The sequence below is a fragment of the Bufo gargarizans genome, unplaced genomic scaffold (assembly GCF_014858855.1).
Source record: "Bufo gargarizans isolate SCDJY-AF-19 unplaced genomic scaffold, ASM1485885v1 fragScaff_scaffold_189_pilon, whole genome shotgun sequence".
Taxonomy (NCBI): domain Eukaryota; kingdom Metazoa; phylum Chordata; class Amphibia; order Anura; family Bufonidae; genus Bufo; species Bufo gargarizans.
The window spans coordinates 202,290-220,915 of record NW_025334068.1 but is presented as its reverse complement, the minus strand read 5'-3'; the positions used below and the strand labels follow the sequence as shown (position 1 = coordinate 220,915).

General features: G+C 48.4%; 1 protein-coding gene across 1 annotated transcript; it reads left to right on the top strand.

The window, feature by feature from the left end:
- The first annotated feature begins 2,983 nt into the window (after positions 1–2,983).
- On the top strand, positions 2,984–17,033 carry GBX1 (gastrulation brain homeobox 1). Its single transcript, XM_044272900.1, has 2 exons — positions 2,984–4,233; positions 15,225–17,033. Exons 1-2 carry the CDS (start codon positions 3,798–3,800, stop codon positions 15,734–15,736), a joined length of 948 nt encoding a protein of 315 aa, XP_044128835.1. The 5' UTR covers positions 2,984–3,797; the 3' UTR covers positions 15,737–17,033.
- Positions 17,034–18,626: the final 1,593 nt, after the last annotated feature.

Genomic DNA, 18,626 nt, shown 5'->3' with positions numbered 1-18,626 from the left:
GGGGTATCTATCTGCACACCAGGGGGTATATCTCCGCTAACCAGGGGATATCTGGGGTATCTCTCTGTAGACCAGGGGGTATATCTCCACTAATCAGGGGATATCTGGGGTATCTCTCTGTAGTCCAGGGGGTATATCTCCACAAACCCGGGGATATCTGGGGTATCTCTCTGCAGACCAGGGGGTATATCTGGGGTATCGCTCTGCAGACCAGGGGGAATATCTCCACTAACCTGGGGATATCAGGGGTATCTCTCTGTAGACCAGGGGGTATATCTCCACTAACCTGGGGATATCAGGGGTATCTCTCTGTAGACCAGGGGGTATATCTCCACTAATCAGGGGATATCTGGGGTATCTCTCTGTAGTCCAGGGGGTATATCTCCACAAACCCGGGGATATCTGGGGTATCTCTCTGCAGACCAGGGGGTATATCTGGGGTATCGCTCTGCAGACCAGGGGGAATATCTCCACTAACCTGGGGATATCAGGGGTATCTCTCTGTAGACCAGGGGGTATATCTCCGCTAACCAGGGGATATCTGGGGCATCTCTCTGCAGACCAGGGGGGGATATCTGGGGTATCGCTCTGTAGACCAGGGGGTATATCTCCGCTAACCAGGGGATATCTGGGGTTTCTCTCTGTAGACCAGGGGGTATATCTCCGCTAACCAGGGGATATCTGGGGTATCGCTCTGCTGACCAGGGGGTATATCTCCGCTAACCAGGGGATATCTGGGGTATCTCTCTGCAGACCAGGGGGTATATCTCTGCTAACCAGGGGATATCTGGGGTATCTATCTGCACACCAGGGGGTATATCTCCGCTAACCAGGGGATATCTGGGGTATCTCTCTGTAGACCAGGGGGTATATCTCCACTAATCAGGGGATATCTGGGGTATCTCTATGCAGACCAGGGGGTATATCTGGGGTATCGCTCTGCAGACCAGGGGGAATATCTCCACTAACCTGGGGATATCAGGGGTATCTCTCTGTAGACCAGGGGGTATATCTCCACTAACCTGGGGATATCAGGGGTATCTCTCTGTAGACCAGGGGGTATATCTCCACTAACCAGGGGATATCTGGGGTATCTCTCTGTAGACCAGGGGGTATATCTCCACTAACCTGGGGATATCGGGGGTATCTCTCTGTAGACCAGGGGGTATATCTCCGCTAACCAGGGGATATCTGTGGTATCTCTCTGTAGACCAGGGGGTATATCTCCACTAACCAGGGGAAATCTGGGGTATCTATCTGCACAACAGGTGGTATATCTCCGCTAACCAGGGGATATCGGGGGTATCTCTCTGCAGACCAGGGGGTATATCTCCACTAACCTGGGGATATCTGGGGTATCTCTCTGTAGACCAGGGGGTATATCTCCGCTAACTAGGGGATATCTGGGTTATGTCTCTGTAGACCAGGGGGTATATCTCCACTAACCTGGGGATATCTGGGGTATCTCTCTGCAGACCAGGGGGTATATCTCCACTAACCTGGGGATATCTGGGGTATCTCTCTGTAGACCAGGGGATATATCTCCGCTAACTAGGGGATATCTGGGGTATCTCTCTGTAGACCAGGGGGTATATCTCCGCTAACTAGGGGATATCTGGGGCATCTCTCTGTAGACCAGGGCGTATATCTCCACTAACCTGGGGATATCTGGGGTATCTCTCTGCAGACCAGGGGGTATATCTCCACTAACCAGGGGATATCTGGGGTATCTCTCTGTAGACCAGGGGGTATATCTCCGCTAACTAGGGGATATCTGGGGTATCTCTCTCCAGACCAGGGGGTATATCTCCACTAACCAGGGGATATCAGGGGTATCGTTCTGCAGACCAGTGAGATATATCTTTGCTAACCACGCGATATCAGGGGTATCTCTCTTCAGTCCAGGGGGTATATCTCCACTAACCAGGGGATATCAGGGGTATCTCTCTGTAGACCAGGGGGTATATCTCCGCTAACTAGGGGATATCTGGGGTATGTCTCTGTAGACCAGGGGGTATATCTCCACTAACCTGGGGATATCTGGGGTATCTCTCTGCAGACCAGGGGGTATATCTCCGCTAACCAGGGGATATCAGGGGTATCTCTCTGTAGACCAGGGGGTATATCTCCGCTAACTAGGGGATATCTGGGGTATGTCTCTGTAGACCAGGGGATATATCTCCACTAACCTGGGGATATCTGGGGTATCTCTCTGCAGACCAGGGGGTATATTTCCACTAACCTGGGGATATCTGGGGTATCTCTCTGTAGACCAGGGGATATATCTCCGCTAACTAGGGGATATCTGGGGCATCTCTCTGTAGACCAGGGGGTATATCTCCACTAACCAGGGGATATCTGGGGTATCGCTCTGCAGACCAGGGGGTATATCTCCACTAACCAGGGGATATCTGGGGTATCTCTCTGCAGACCAGGGGGTATATCTCCACTAACCAGGGGATATCTGAGGTATCTCTCTGTAGACCAGGGGGTATATCTCCGCTAACTAGGGGATATCTGGGGTATCGCTCTGCAGACCAGTGAGATATATCTTTGCTAACCACGCAATATCAGAGGTATCTCTATGCAGACCAGGGGGTATATCTCCACTAACCTGGGGATATCTGGGGTATCTCTATGTAGACCAGGGGGTATATCTCCACTAACCAGGGGATATCAGGGGTATCTCTCTGTAGACCAGGGGGTATATCTCCGCTAACTAGGGGATATCTGGGGTATGTCTCTGTAGACCAGGGGGTATATCTCCACTAACCTGGGGATATCTGGGGTATCTCTCTGCAGACCAGGGGGTATATCTCTGCTAACCAGGGGATATCTGGGGTATCCCTCTGTAGACCAGGGGGTATATCTCTGCTAACCAGGGGATATCAGGGGTATCTCTCTGTAGACCAGGGGGTATATCTCCGCTAACTAGGGGATATCTGGGGTATGTCTCTGTAGACCAGGGGATATATCTCCACTAACCTGGGGATATCTGGGGTATCTCTCTGCAGACCAGGGGGTATATTTCCACTAACCTGGGGATATCTGGGGTATCTCTCTGTAGACCAGGGGATATATCTCCGCTAACTAGGGGATATCTGGGGCATCTCTCTGTAGACCAGGGGGTATATCTCCACTAACCAGGGGATATCTGGGGTATCGCTCTGCAGACCAGGGGGTATATCTCCACTAACCAGGGGATATCTGGGGTATCTCTCTGTAGACCAGGGGGTATATCTCCGCTAACTAGGGGATATCTGGGGTATCGCTCTGCAGACCAGTGAGATATATCTTTGCTAACCACGCAATATCAGAGGTATCTCTATGCAGACCAGGGGGTATATCTCCACTAACCAGGGGATAACAGAGGTATCTCTATGCAGACCACGGGGTATTTGGGGCATCTCTCTGTAGACCAGGGGGTATATCTCCACTAACCTGGGGATATCTGGGGCATCTCTCTGTAGACCAGGGGGTATATCTCCACTGACCAGGTGATATCTGAGCTATCTCTTTGTAAACCAGGAGGCATATTTCGGCCATGCAGGGGGTATTTCTGCAGGGAACCAGGTCTCTGTGATATTTATCTTTCCTTCAGAAGACATTTTGCCCTCATCCTAGTTGGATTTGTTGCCCACTCCTTTGCTCCCTGTGCAGACATTGCAGGAGGGTGAATAACGAAGTGATGTGGAAGGAGTGAAGATAGCGGAGCCTCCCCCAGCATCGCCCTCCCCTGATGTGACACCGAGCTGCTCACATGCTGACAGTTACTTTCACAGACAGAGACCTTTTGTATGTCTGCCCACTGGAGGGCAATAAGTACAATGCATCGACCTAGTGGGGTGGGCAGCACCTTCTCCATAGACTCTTTGATTGGGACCCCAGCAGTGAGACCAGGACAAGTTCTCTACACCGGGTACCCCATGTTCATGCCCTACAGACCTCTGGTGATTCCTCCATCTCCATTGCCTCCCATGGGTCCGATGTCCTCATACAACGAGCGCTTGAATAACACTTTTTGTGCCAGCCTTGGGCCAGGACTTCCCTCCATGGTCGCCCTCACCACAGCTCTGCCCAGCTTCAGAGACTTGCCTGATGGATTTTATGCTCAGGAATCTCAGAGTGGATCTACAAACTCTGCCGACGGAAACAGACAGCAAGAATCTCACAAGACAGAGGAGAAGAGTCCCAACCAAACCACCTACTCGGAATCCTACCCCAACCTGGCAGGTAAGTGAGCTAGGAGGGGGGCACACAGGTCCACCAAGAGCCAGACCACAAAGGGTTAGGGAACATCCCAACACTGGTTGGGGCATCAGTAAGGGTCCATAGTAGGGCAAGACAGGTGACAGTGACACGTGTAATGTCACCAATCTCATGAGACAGGTGAGAGCGACACGTGTAATGTCACCAATCTCATGAGACAGGTGAGAGCGACACGTGTAATGTCACCAATCTCATGAGACAGGTGAGAGAGACACGTGTAATGTCACCAATCTCATGAGACAGGTGAGAGCGACACGTGTAATGTCACCAATCTCATGAGACAGGTGAGACTGACACATGTAATGTCACCAATCTCATGAGACAGGTGAGAGCGACACGTGTAATGTCACCAATCTCATGAGACAGGTAAGAGCGACACGTGTAATGTCACCAATCTCATGAGACAGGTGAGAGCGACACGTGTAATGTCACCAATCTCATGAGACAGGTGAGAGCGACACGTGTAATGTCACCAATCTAATGAGACAGGTGAGAGCGACACGTGTAATGTCACCAATCTAATGAGACAGGTGAGAGCGACACGTGTAATGTCACCAATCTCATGAGACAGGTGAGAGTGACGTGTGTAATGTCACCAATCTCATGAGACAGATGAGAGCGACACGTGTAATGTCACCAATCTCATGAGACAGGTGAGAGAGACACGTGTAATGTCACCAATCTCATGAGACAGGTGAGAGTGACACGTGTAATGTCACCAATCTCATGAGACAGGTGAGACTGACACGTGTAATGTCACCAATCTAATGAGACAGGTGAGAGCGACACGTGTAATGTCACCAATCTCATGAGACAGGTGAGAGTGACACGTGTAATGTCACCAATCTCATGAGACAGCAGAGAGCGACACGTGTAATGTCACCAATCTCATGAGACAGCAGAGAGCGACACGTGTAATGTCACCAATCTCATGAGACAGGTGAGAGTGACACGTGTAATGTCACCAATCTCATGAGACAGGTGAGATCGACACGTGTAATGTCACCAATCTCATGAGACAGGTGAGACTGACACGTGTAATGTCACCAATCTAATGAGACAGGTGAGAGCGACACGTGTAATGTCACCAATCTCATGAGACAGGTGAGAGTGACACGTGTAATGTCACCAATCTCATGAGACAGCAGAGAGCGACACGTGTAATGTCACCAATCTCATGAGACAGCAGAGAGCGACACGTGTAATGTCACCAATCTCATGAGACAGGTGAGAGTGACACGTGTAATGTCACCAATCTAATGAGACAGGAGAGAGTGACGTGTGTAATGTCACCAATCTCATGAGACAGGTGAGAGCGACACGTGTAATATCACCAATCTCATGAGACAGGTGAGAGAGACACGTGTAATGTCACCAATCTCATGAGACAGGTGAGAGCGACACGTGTAATGTCACCAATCTCATGAGACAGGTGAGAGCGACACGTGTAATGTCACCAATCTCATGAGACAGGTGAGAGCGACACGTGTAATATCACCAATCTCATGAGACAGGTGAGAGAGACACGTGTAATGTCACCAATCTAATGAGACAGGTGAGAGCGACACGTGTAATGTCACCAATCTCATGAGACAGGTGAGAGCGACACGTGTAATGTCACCAATCTCATGAGACAGGTGAGAGAGACACGTGTAATGTCACCAATCTCATGAGACAGGTGAGACTGACACGTGTAATGTCACCAATCTCATGAGACAGATGAGAGCGACACGTGTAATGTCACCAATCTCATGAGACAGGTGAGACTGACACGTGTAATGTCACCAATCTCATGAGACAGGTAAGAGCGACACGTGTAATGTCACCAATCTCATGAGACAGGTGAGAGAGACACGTGTAATGTCACCAATCTCATGAGACAGGTGAGAGTGACACGTGTAATGTCACCAATCTCATGAGACAGGTGAGAGAGACACGTGTAATGTCACCAATCTCATGAGACAGGTGAGACTGACACGTGTAATGTCACCAATCTCATGAGACAGGTGAGAGCGACACGTGTAATGTCACCAATCTCATGAGACAGGTGAGAGCGACACGTGTAATGTCACCAATCTCATGAGACAGGTGAGAGCGACACGTGTAATGTCACCAATCTCATGAGACAGGTGAGAGCGACACGTGTAATGTCACCAATCTCATGAGACAGGTAAGAGCGACACGTGTAATGTCACCAATCTCATGAGACAGGTGAGACTGACACGTGTAATGTCACCAATCTCATGAGACAGGTGAGAGTGACACGTGTAATGTCACCAATCTCATGAGACAGGTGAGACTGACACGTGTAATGTCACCAATCTCATGAGACAGGTAAGAGCGACACGTGTAATGTCACCAATCTCATGAGACAGGTGAGAGCGACACGTGTAATGTCACCAATCTCATGAGACAGGTAAGAGCGACACGTGTAATGTCACCAATCTCATGAGACAGGTGAGATCGACACGTGTAATGTCACCAATCTCATGAGACAGGTGAGACTGACACGTGTAATGTCACCAATCTAATGAGACAGGTGAGAGAGACACGTGTAATGTCACCAATCTCATGAGACAGGTGAGAGCGACACGTGTAATGTCACCAATCTCATGAGACAGGTGAGAGAGACACGTGTAATGTCACCAATCTCATGAGACAGGTAAGAGCGACACGTGTAATGTCACCAATCTCATGAGACAGGTGAGACTGACACGTGTAATGTCACCAATCTCATGAGACAGGTGAGAGTGACACGTGTAATGTCACCAATCTCATGAGACAGGTAAGAGCGACACGTGTAATGTCACCAATCTCATGAGACAGGTGAGATCGACACGTGTAATGTCACCAATCTCATGAGACAGGTGAGACTGACACGTGTAATGTCACCAATCTCATGAGACAGGTGAGAGTGACACGTGTAATGTCACCAATCTCATGAGACAGGTAAGAGCGACACGTGTAATGTCACCAATCTCATGAGACAGGTGAGATCGACACGTGTAATGTCACCAATCTCATGAGACAGGTGAGACTGACACGTGTAATGTCACCAATCTAATGAGACAGGTGAGAGAGACACGTGTAATGTCACCAATCTCATGAGACAGGTGAGAGCGACACGTGTAATGTCACCAATCTCATGAGACAGGTAAGAGCGACACGTGTAATGTCACCAATCTCATGAGACAGGTGAGACTGACACGTGTAATGTCACCAATCTCATGAGACAGGTAAGAGAGACACGTGTAATGTCACCAATCTCATGAGACAGGTGAGAGAGACACGTGTAATGTCACCAATCTCATGAGACAGGTAAGAGCGACACGTGTAATGTCACCAATCTCATGAGACAGGTGAGAGTGACACGTGTAATGTCACCAATCTCATGAGACAGGTGAGAGCGACACGTGTAATGTCACCAATCTCATGAGACAGGTGAGAGCGACACGTGTAATGTCACCAATCTCATGAGACAGGTGAGAGAGACACGTGTAATGTCACCAATCTCATGAAACAGGTGAGACTGACACGTGTAATGTCACCAATCTCATGAGACAGGTGAGAGAGACACGTGTAATGTCACCAATCTCATGAGACAGGTGAGACTGACACGTGTAATGTCACCAATCTCATGAGACAGGTGAGAGCGACACGTGTAATGTCACCAATCTCATGAGACAGGTGAGACTGACACGTGTAATGTCACCAATCTCATGAGACAGGTGAGAGCGACACGTGTAATGTCTGCACTGCACATACATACATCACACACTGCAAAAAAACATCACACACTGTACATATATCACACACTGCACTTATACATGACACACTGCACTACATACATGACACACTGCACTACATACATCACACACTGCCGTACATACATCACACACTGCCGTACATACATCACTCACTGCAGTACATACATCACACACTGCTGTACATACATCACACACTGCACTACATACATCACACACTGCCGTACATACATCACACACTGCCGTATATACATAACACACTGCAGTACATACATCACACACTGCACTCATACATCACACACTGCACCACATACATCACACACTGCACTACATAATCACACACTGCAGTACATACACCACACACTGCACTCATACATCACACACTGCACTCATACATCACACACTGCACCACATACATCACACACTGCACTACATAATCACACACTGCTGTACATACATCACACACTGCACTACATACATCACACAATGTACATACATACATCACACACTGCACTACATACATCACACAATGTACATACATACATCACACACTGCACTACATAATCACACACTGCACCACATACATCACACACTGCACTACATAATCACACACTGCCGTACATACATCACACACTGCACTACATAATCACACACTGCACTACATACATCACACACTGCACTACATAATCACACACTGCTGTACATACATCACACACTGCACTACATATATCACACACTGCACTACATAATCACACACTGCCGTACATACATCACACACTGCACTACATAATCACACACTGCACTACATACATCACACACTGCACTACATAATCACACACTGCTGTACATACATCACACACTGCACTACATATATCACACACTGCACTACATAATCACACACTGCACCACATACATCACACACTGCACTACATACATCGCACACTGCACTACATACATCACACACTGCACTACATACATCACACACTGCTGTACATACATCACACACTGCACTACATACATCACACACTGCCGTACATACATCACACACTGCACTACATACATCACACACTGCCGTACATACATCACACACTGCCGTACATACATCACACACTGCACTACATAATCACACACTGCCGTACATACATCACACACTGCCGTACATACATCACACACTGCCGTACATACATCACACACTGCACTACATAATCACACACTGCTGTACATACATTACACACTGCACTACATACATCACACACTGCACTACATAATCACACACTGCACCACATACATCACACACTGCACTACATAATCACACACTGCTGTACATACATCACACACTGCACTACATATATCACACACTGCACTACATAATCACACACTGCACCACATACATCACACACTGCACTACATACATCGCACACTGCACTACATACATCACACACTGCACTACATACATCACACACTGCTGTACATACATCACACACTGCACTACATACATCACACACTGCCGTACATACATCACACACTGCACTACATAATCACACACTGCCGTACATACATCACACACTGCCGTACATACATCACACACTGCCGTACATACATCACACACTGCACTACATAATCACACACTGCTGTACATACATTACACACTGCACTACATACATTACACACTGCACTACATACATCACACACTGCACTACATAATCACACACTGCACTACATAATCACACACTGCACTACATACATCGCACACTGCACTACATACATCACACACTGCACTACATACATCACACACTGCACCACATACATCACACACTGCACTACTAACATCGCACACTGCACTACATACATCACACACTGCTGTACATACATCACACACTGCACTACATACATCACACACTGCACTACATACATGACACACTGCACCACATACATCACCCACTGCACTACATACATCACACACTGCCGTACATACATCACACACTGCCGTACATACATCACTCACTGCAGTACATACATCACACACTGCTGTACATACATCACCCACTGCACTACATACATCACACACTGCACTCATACATCACACACTGCACTACATACATCACACACTGCTGTACATACATCACACACTGCACTACATACACCACACACTGCACTACATACACCACACACTGCACTACATACATGACACACTGCACCACATACATCACCCACTGCACTACATACATCACACACTGCCGTACATACATCACACACTGCACTACATACACCACACACTGCACTCATACATCACACACTGCACTACATACACCACACACTGCACTACATACATGACACACTGCACCACATACATCACCCACTGCACTACATACATCACACACTGCACTACATAATCACACACTGCCGTACATACATCACACACTGCACTACATAATCACACACTGCTGTACATACATCACACACTGCACCACATACATCACACACTGCACTACATACGGTACATCTCACTGATGTGTAGTGCAGTGTGTATTGAACGCCGGATATTATAGCCCAGTGATAAAGTCCAGGGAGGATCCGCCATATTGGACTGGACTCTATCAGGTGTCTGCTGGTTTTTAGACCAGTATAACCTCCCTCCTCTTGGGCGCCGTTCACACCACTGCTATTTAGTTATATGACGGAAGTGCTGGATCGGGCACGTGACGCCGGGGTCACATCACATATTTCCTGTCTGTCTTAGGCTACTTCACACTGGCGTTTTGTGCGGATCCGTTCAGATAATACGACCGCCTGCATCCCTTCAGAACGGATCCGTTAGTATTATCTGTAACATGGCCAAGACGGATCCGTCATGAACTCCCCTCAAAGTCAACGGAGGACGGATCCGTTTTCTATTGTGCCAGAGAATACGTCCCCATTGACTTACACTGTGTGAGAACGAATCCGTTTTCGTCAGACGGACACCAAAACGCTGCAGGCGGCCTCCAGAGCGGAATGGAGACTGACGCATTCTGAGCGGATCCTTTACATTCAGAATGCATTAGAACGCAAACTGATCCGTTTTGGACACTGAGCCCTGAACGGATCTCAGAAACGGAAACCAAAACGCTGGTGTGAGAGGAGCCTGATGTATACAATAAACGGATGCCTCAGACAGGTGCCGTACTGTGGGGTCAGTCACCATAGATCGGAAAAGCGTAGTGCACCGTGTTTTCCATCCTGCAAAGTCCAGCAAAAACATGCTTTTTTTTTAACTCTGTGGTGACGGGTGGCGCAGTATGGCGTCTGTCTGAGGCGTCAGTTATCAGTGTGGTGTCTGTCTGAGGCCTCAGTTATCAGTATGGCGTCTGTCTGAGGCGTCAGTTATCAGTATGGCGTCTGTCTGAGGCGTCAGTTATCAGTTTGGCGTCTGTCTGAGGCGTCAGTTATCAGTGTGGTGTCTGTCTGAGGCATCCGTTATCAGTGTGGCGTCTGTCTGAGGCGTCAGTTATCAGTGTGGCGTCTGTCTGAGGCGTCAGTTGGCAGTGTGGCGTCTGTCTGAGGCGCCAGTTATCAGTTTGGTGTCTGTCTGAGGCGTCAGTTATCAGTGTGGCGTCTGTCTGAGGCGTCAGTTATCAGTATGGCGTCTGTCTGAGGCGTCAGTTATCAGTGTGGCGTCTGTCTGAGGCCTCCATTATAAGTATGGTGTCTGTCTGAGGCGTCAGTTATCAGTGTGGTGTCTGTCTGAGGCCTCAGTTATCAGTATGGCGTCTGTCTGAGGCGTCCGTTATCAGTATGGCGTCTGTCTGAGGCGTCCGTTATCAGTATGGCGTCTGTCTGAGGCGTCCGTTATCAGTATGGCGTCTGTCTGAGGCGTCAGTTATCAGTATGGCGTCTGTCTGAGGCGTCAGTTATCAGTATGGCGTCTGTCTGAGGCGTCAGTTATCAGTATGGCGTCTGTCTGAGGCGTCAGTTATCAGTATGGCGTCTGTCTGAGGCGTCAGTTATCAGTGTGGCATCTTTCTGAGGCGTCCGTTATCAGTGTGGCGTCTGTCTGTGGCGTCAGTTATCAGTATGGCGTCTGTCTGAGGCGTCAGTTATCAGTATGGCGTCTGTCTGAGGCGTCCGTTATCAGTATGGCGTCTGTCTGAGGCGTCCGTTATCAGTATGGCGTCTGTCTGAGGCGTCAGATATCAGTATGGCGTCTGTCTGAGGCGTCAGTTATCAGTGTGGCGTCTGTCTGAGGCGTCAGTTATCAGTATGGCGTCTGTCTGAGGCGTCCGTTATCAGTGTGGCGTCTGTCTGTGGCGTCAGTTATCAGTATGGCGTCTGTCTGAGGCGTCAGTTATCAGTATGGCGTCTGTCTGAGGCGTCAGTTATCAGTATGGCGTCTGTCTGAGGCGTCAGTTATCAGTATGGCGTCTGTCTGAGGCGTCAGTTATCAGTATGGCGTCTGTCTGAGGCGTCAGTTATCAGTATGGCGTCTGTCTGAGGCGTCAGTTATCAGTGTGGCGTCTGTCTGAGGCGTCAGTTATCAGTGTGGCGTCTTTCTGAGGCGTCCGTTATCAGTGTGGCGTCTGTCTGTGGCGTCAGTTATCAGTATGGCGTCTGTCTGAGGCGTCAGTTATCAGTGTGGCGTCTGTCTGAGGCGTCAGTTATCAGTATGGCGTCTGTCTGAGGCGTCCGTTATCAGTGTGGCGTCTGTCTGTGGCGTCAGTTATCAGTATGGCGTCTGTCTGAGGCGTCAGTTATCAGTATGGCGTCTGTCTGAGGCGTCAGATATCAGTATGGCGTCTGTCTGAGGCGTCAGTTATCAGTGTGGCGTCTGTCTGAGGCGTCAGTTATCAGTATGGCGTCTGTCTGAGGCGTCCGTTATCAGTGTGGCGTCTGTCTGTGGCGTCAGTTATCAGTATGGCGTCTGTCTGAGGCGTCAGTTATCAGTATGGCGTCTGTCTGAGGCGTCAGTTATCAGTATGGCGTCTGTCTGAGGCGTCAGTTATCAGTGTGGCGTCTGTCTGAGGCGTCAGTTATCAGTGTGGCGTCTGTCTGAGGCGTCAGTTATCAGTGTGGCGTCTGTCTGAGGCCTCCATTATAAGTATGGTGTCTGTCTGAGGCGTCAGTTATCAGTGTAGTGTCTGTCTGAGGCGTCAGTTATCAGTGTAGTGTCTGTCTGAGGCGTCAGTTATCAGTCTGGCGTCTGTCTGAGGCCTCAGTTATCAGTGTGGCGTCTGTCTGAGGCGTCAGTTATCAGTGTGGCGTCTGTCTGAGGCCTCTATTATCAGTATGGTGTCTGTCTGAGGCGTCAGTTATCAGTGTGGCGTCTGTCTGAGGCGTCAGTTATCAGTGTGGCGTCTGTCTGAGGCGTCAGTTATCAGTGTGGCGTCTGTCTGAGGCGTCAGTTATCAGTATGGCGTCTGTCTGAGGCGTCAGTTATCAGTATGGCGTCTGTCTGAGGCGTCAGTTATCAGTATGGTGTCGGTCTGAGGCGTCAGTTATCAGTTTGGCGTCTGTCTGAGGCGTCAGTTATCAGTGTGGTGTCTGTCTGAGGCATCCGTTATCAGTGTGGCGTCTGTCTGAGGCGTCAGTTATCAGTGTGGCGTCTGTCTGAGGCATCAGTTGGCAGTGTGGCGTCTGTCTGAGGCGTCAGTTATCAGTTTGGTGTCTGTCTGAGGCGTCAGTTATCAGTGTGGCGTCTGTCTGAGGCGTCAGTTATCAGTGTGGCGTCTGTCTGAGGCGTCAGTTATAAGTATGGCGTCTGTCTGAGGCGTCCGTTATCAGTATGGCGTCTGTCTGAGGCGTCAGTTATCAGTGTGGTGTCTGTCTGAGGCGTCAGTTATCAGTGTGGCGTCTGTCTGAGGCCTCCGTTATCAGTGTGGCGTCTGTCTGAGGCGTCAGTTATCAGTCTGGCGTCTGTCTGAGGCGTCAGTTATCAGTCTGGCGTCTGTCTGAGGCGTCAGTTATCAGTGTGGCGTCTGTCTGAGGCGTCAGTTATCAGTGTGGCGTCTGTCTGAGGCGTCAGTTATCAGTCTGGCGTCTGTCTGAGGCGTCAGTTATCAGTCTGGCGTCTGTCTGAGGCGTCAGTTATCAGTCTGGTGTCTGTCTGAGGCGTCAGTTATCAGTCTGGCGTCTGTCTGAGGCGTCAGTTATCAGTATGGCGTCTGTCTGAGGCGTCAGTTATCAGTCTGGCGTCTGTCTGAGGCGTCAGTTATCAGTCTGGCGTCTGTCTGAGGCGTCAGTTATCAGTCTGGCGTCTGTCTGAGGCGTCAGTTATCAGTGTGGTGTCGGTCTGAGGCATCAGTTATCAGTGTGGCGTCTGTCTGAGGCATCAGTTATCAGTGTGGCGTCTGTCTGAGGCGTCCGTTATCAGTATGGCGTCGGTCTGAGGCGTCCGTTATCAGTATGGCGTCTGTCTGAGGCGTCAGTTATAGTATACTATTCTGTGTCCGTTAAACGTCATGTGAGTGCGGCCTGACGGACCGGGAAGAAGCGGAACAGTCTCTATGGTGGAGTCTGTAGCAATAACGGGATGAAGAGCCCTCCTTGGCATCATTGTGGTGGGCACGTCTCCGGGGGGGTAAACAGCCCCCAATACAGCGTGAATATAGATACAAATGTTCATTGGTCATATGGCCTAAGTGCTGCTCAGTCCATTTCACATGAATGGGCCTGGGTGACATTACCAAGCAAAGCCGCTATACTTATGGACAGCACTGTGTCTGGTGGAAGAGGCCGGTGCTCGCCAACACCTATACATCTACCCATGTGTCTTCTTCTAGGAGTAGCAGTAAATCTTCAATGGTTTCACTTGTTTAGAACATGGTGTCATTCTTTTGAGTGCTGCATGTCTCATCAGTAGATGTGAACTGCAGCTTCTTTAAAGAATATGACGTGGTACCTGCATCCTAGGAGGAGACAGATACTGGTTGTTTCTTGGACTCACACTTCTTCTAATGCTCAGTATCTGGAAGGTCAGCCAAGGATCAAAGAATCCTTATATTAATGATGAATCTGTATATTCTCTGGGGCAGGAGAATGGAGATCCAACCAACCACAAAAAAGGGGGCATAAATGTCATCAAAGTGGAGTCATCAAAGTGTTGGCTACTCATCAGCAAGATGATTTTCTCTAAGTTCTCCAATACGTGGCAAATGAATTTTGTGAGGCTTTCTAGGTGCTTTGCTCGGTTTACTTCTTTGCATCTTTGTTTTACAGGAGACTCCAAGTTGTACAGCTCAGATGAAGAAAAGATGGGAGGAAAAACCTCAGAACCAGGCTGCAGTGACCATGATGAAGAGGAGACCTCTGGGGAGAGCTGTGATGAGAACCTTCCAGATCAAGCGCAAAGCCCAACAAGGCCCAGGACTAAGGGGAAGAATGCCTCTCAAGACCCATGCAGAGATGGAGCAGGGACTTCTGGCAAAAGCCGAAGACACAGGACAGCATTCACCAGTGAGCAGCTCCTGGAACTTGAAAAGGAATTCCACTGTAAGAAATACCTGTCCCTCACAGAGAGGTCTCAAATTGCCCACACTCTTAAACTCAGTGAAGTGCAGGTGAAAATTTGGTTCCAGAACCGCAGAGCAAAATGGAAACGCATCAAAGCTGGGAATGTCAACAGCCGTGCAGGTGAACCTGTTCGGAACCCAAAGATTGTGGTACCCATCCCCGTGCATGTCAACCGTTTCACTGTCAGGACCCAACAGTTGGAAGGGGCCCGACCATAGAGGGCAGAAACTCATGAAGGATTAGATGTAGAGAGCAGAAAGGAGTTGCAATAATAATCTGAAAAGGAACCAATAGATTCTGGAATATCTGACGTGTGGCCATGAACAAGGACAATCTTCTCTGGAGTTAGAGTTACCCCTTAACATTATCATCACTTGTCCAAAGGCAGGAGGTAAATACAGCCTGTAAAGATTGCTAATTGACCTGGTCATTCGACTTGGGCCATGCCTGTGGGTGGACCAGGTGGATGGGGCCCATGGATGTTCATGTAACTTTACGTGTAGGACTAATGGTACAGAACTGAGATGTAAAGGCACCCAAAATTAGTTTTCTCTTTAAATTCTACAAATTATGCCCTCCTACATTCATATAGTATATGTCCAGTGTATGCTTCATCAGAGAGCATCTTCAGAGCCACTCTACAGGAGACTACAACTACACTGCTCCATGGGAATGGGTTAGAATGACTACCTGAGTGGTCCAGTTTGACTACATACATACATCTATATAAGGTGAGGTGGCCCCAAGACATTCTACCTGGTGTAAGAGATTACTTCTCCAAGCTACTGGCTTGAGGGGATAAACTGACTAGAAAATCCAAAGCATCACTGGTGAGAGGTTGTTACCTCTGCCCGGAGGGTGGAGCGGGTGGAGCTGGTCAATCAATAATAGTGAAGGTTTTGTTAGTAAAGTTCAGGCAGTTTTGGGTGCAAGATGTCCCTCCATGCATGAAAGATTCCTGCAAGAAATACCAGCTTCTTCAAATGCTGCAAGACTCTCAATGAACTCCTTAATAGGGTCTCTCCTTCTGACATTGTGATCTTGTCTCCTTGGGGTCACCTTCGCCCCATTTATTGATGACTATCACAGCAATCTATGTAATATGTCATACCTCCGACATCCTTCAATACTTCCCTTCTTTATGAACACAAAATCTTGAGATAGCGTGCCTTCTCCTTGAAGACCATGGATATCTCAATATCCAAAGACTTGTGTGGATGCAGAAAGCGACAATCAAATTAAATATTATTTATGGCTGGTGTCAACTGACCGTCCATATGTGAACAGATCATGTCCAGAATAATTGTTGTGATGCCTCAAACATCCATCTTATAGTGGCCCCCCACTGCTAATCCAGCAAGAACTTCTCCACAGGCCTCCATGCATGAGGACTTTACAGTCAGGGTGCGGATCATATAACCATAGCCGATCCCTTCAGAAGGTATTCACTGCTGGCAAAGAATAGAGGACTGTCACTTGACACAATGCAGACGAGCAGTAAAGCTTCTTGTGAAGAAGGCATCTAATTTATCTAATGTTCCATTTTCTTGTATGATTGCCATTTTATCCATAAATTAACCCTCATCTACAAGCTTTCTCCTCATTTCTTCTGGGAAATCTCTTGTGATTGACCATTAGTAATCTGTCAGCATGGATGGATTTAATTTCCCATTTTCTGGACATGTGTGAAGGTCTCTTGGCTTGGTGTCCAGTGTTGGCAGGTCATGTCCTTTGGATGTACACCAGCTCATCTATGTCACTTTTTCTATGGTAGCCATGTCTTTACAGTGTCGCACACGTATGAGGACCACCAGCCTTCACTCCCACTTGTACACATGTTCACAAGTTTCAGAAGCCATTCCACATTGGTATATGACCCTAAGGCTTCTTTCACACGAGCGTGGCGGATTGGCTCCAGATCCGTTTAGTGAAACTCGCACTATTTTGCAAGTAAGTTCAGTCAGTTCTGTCTGCGATTGCGTTCAGTTTTTTCCGCGCGGGTGCAATGCGTTTTGATGCGTTGTTCACGCACGTGATAAAAAACTGAAGGTTTACAAAGAACATCTCTTAACAACCATCAGTGAAAAACGCATCGCATCCGTATTTGCTTGCGGATGCATTTTTCACTGAAGCCCCATTCACTTCTATGGGGCCAGGGCTACGTGAAAAATGCAAAATATAGAACATGCTGCGTGTTTCATGCAACACAGAACTGATGCGTGGAAAAAAAAAACGCTCATGTACACAGACCCATTGCAATAAATGGGTCAGGATCCAGTGCGGGTGCTACGTGTTCACGTCACACATTGCACCCGCGTGGAAAACTCGTTTGTGTGAAAGGGGCCTAACTCTATATTTAAACCAAAAATGAAGCTGAGAAGAAGCGGCACAATCACAGAGGGGAGCCCACAAGTGTACATTAAAGGCACTGTCCATGGAACCCAACAATGTCCCTCCCCAATCCATCTCATCACCGGCTACGGTCACAGTCATCAGGACATGACCGATCCGTGAGGGTCAGGACTGGAGGGACATTTGTGTGGTGTGCTCTGGGGGTAATCTATGATTCCTACCCTTTATTACTATAACCGTCAGCAGGAGAAGGACATAGAGGAGGTATGACAGCTCAGGAGGGGGTTAATAAATGCGGGCTTGCACCATCAATTGATATTACATTAAAACACTGCTGACTGTAAACCAGAAAGGTAGAGAAGGGTGCGGCCACTTACTGTAGAGTTCTCAATCATCCTTACCGAGATGGGTCCAATGAGGAGGGCATCTTCCTCCATTACTAACATGACAGAGACTATCAATCAGGCACAGGTCCATCACATACGAGGTGGGTGCCTCTGAAGACCTCAGTGATGAGACCTGCATGGGTCTGATGCTTTTTTTTTAGCGTCATTATGTCTATGTACAGTTCCCCACAGCACAGGGTGGACAAGAACTCAAATGATCCAACAGCCCAAGTCCAGCATAGGAGCTAGGATTACAGGTGGGTGGGTCTGAGCTTCTAAATATCTGCAGCAATAAACCTGTAGACCAGGTCATTTATTGTGAAGCCTTCAGATATCATTGCATTTCAGATGGTGGTGAGCAGAAGACACC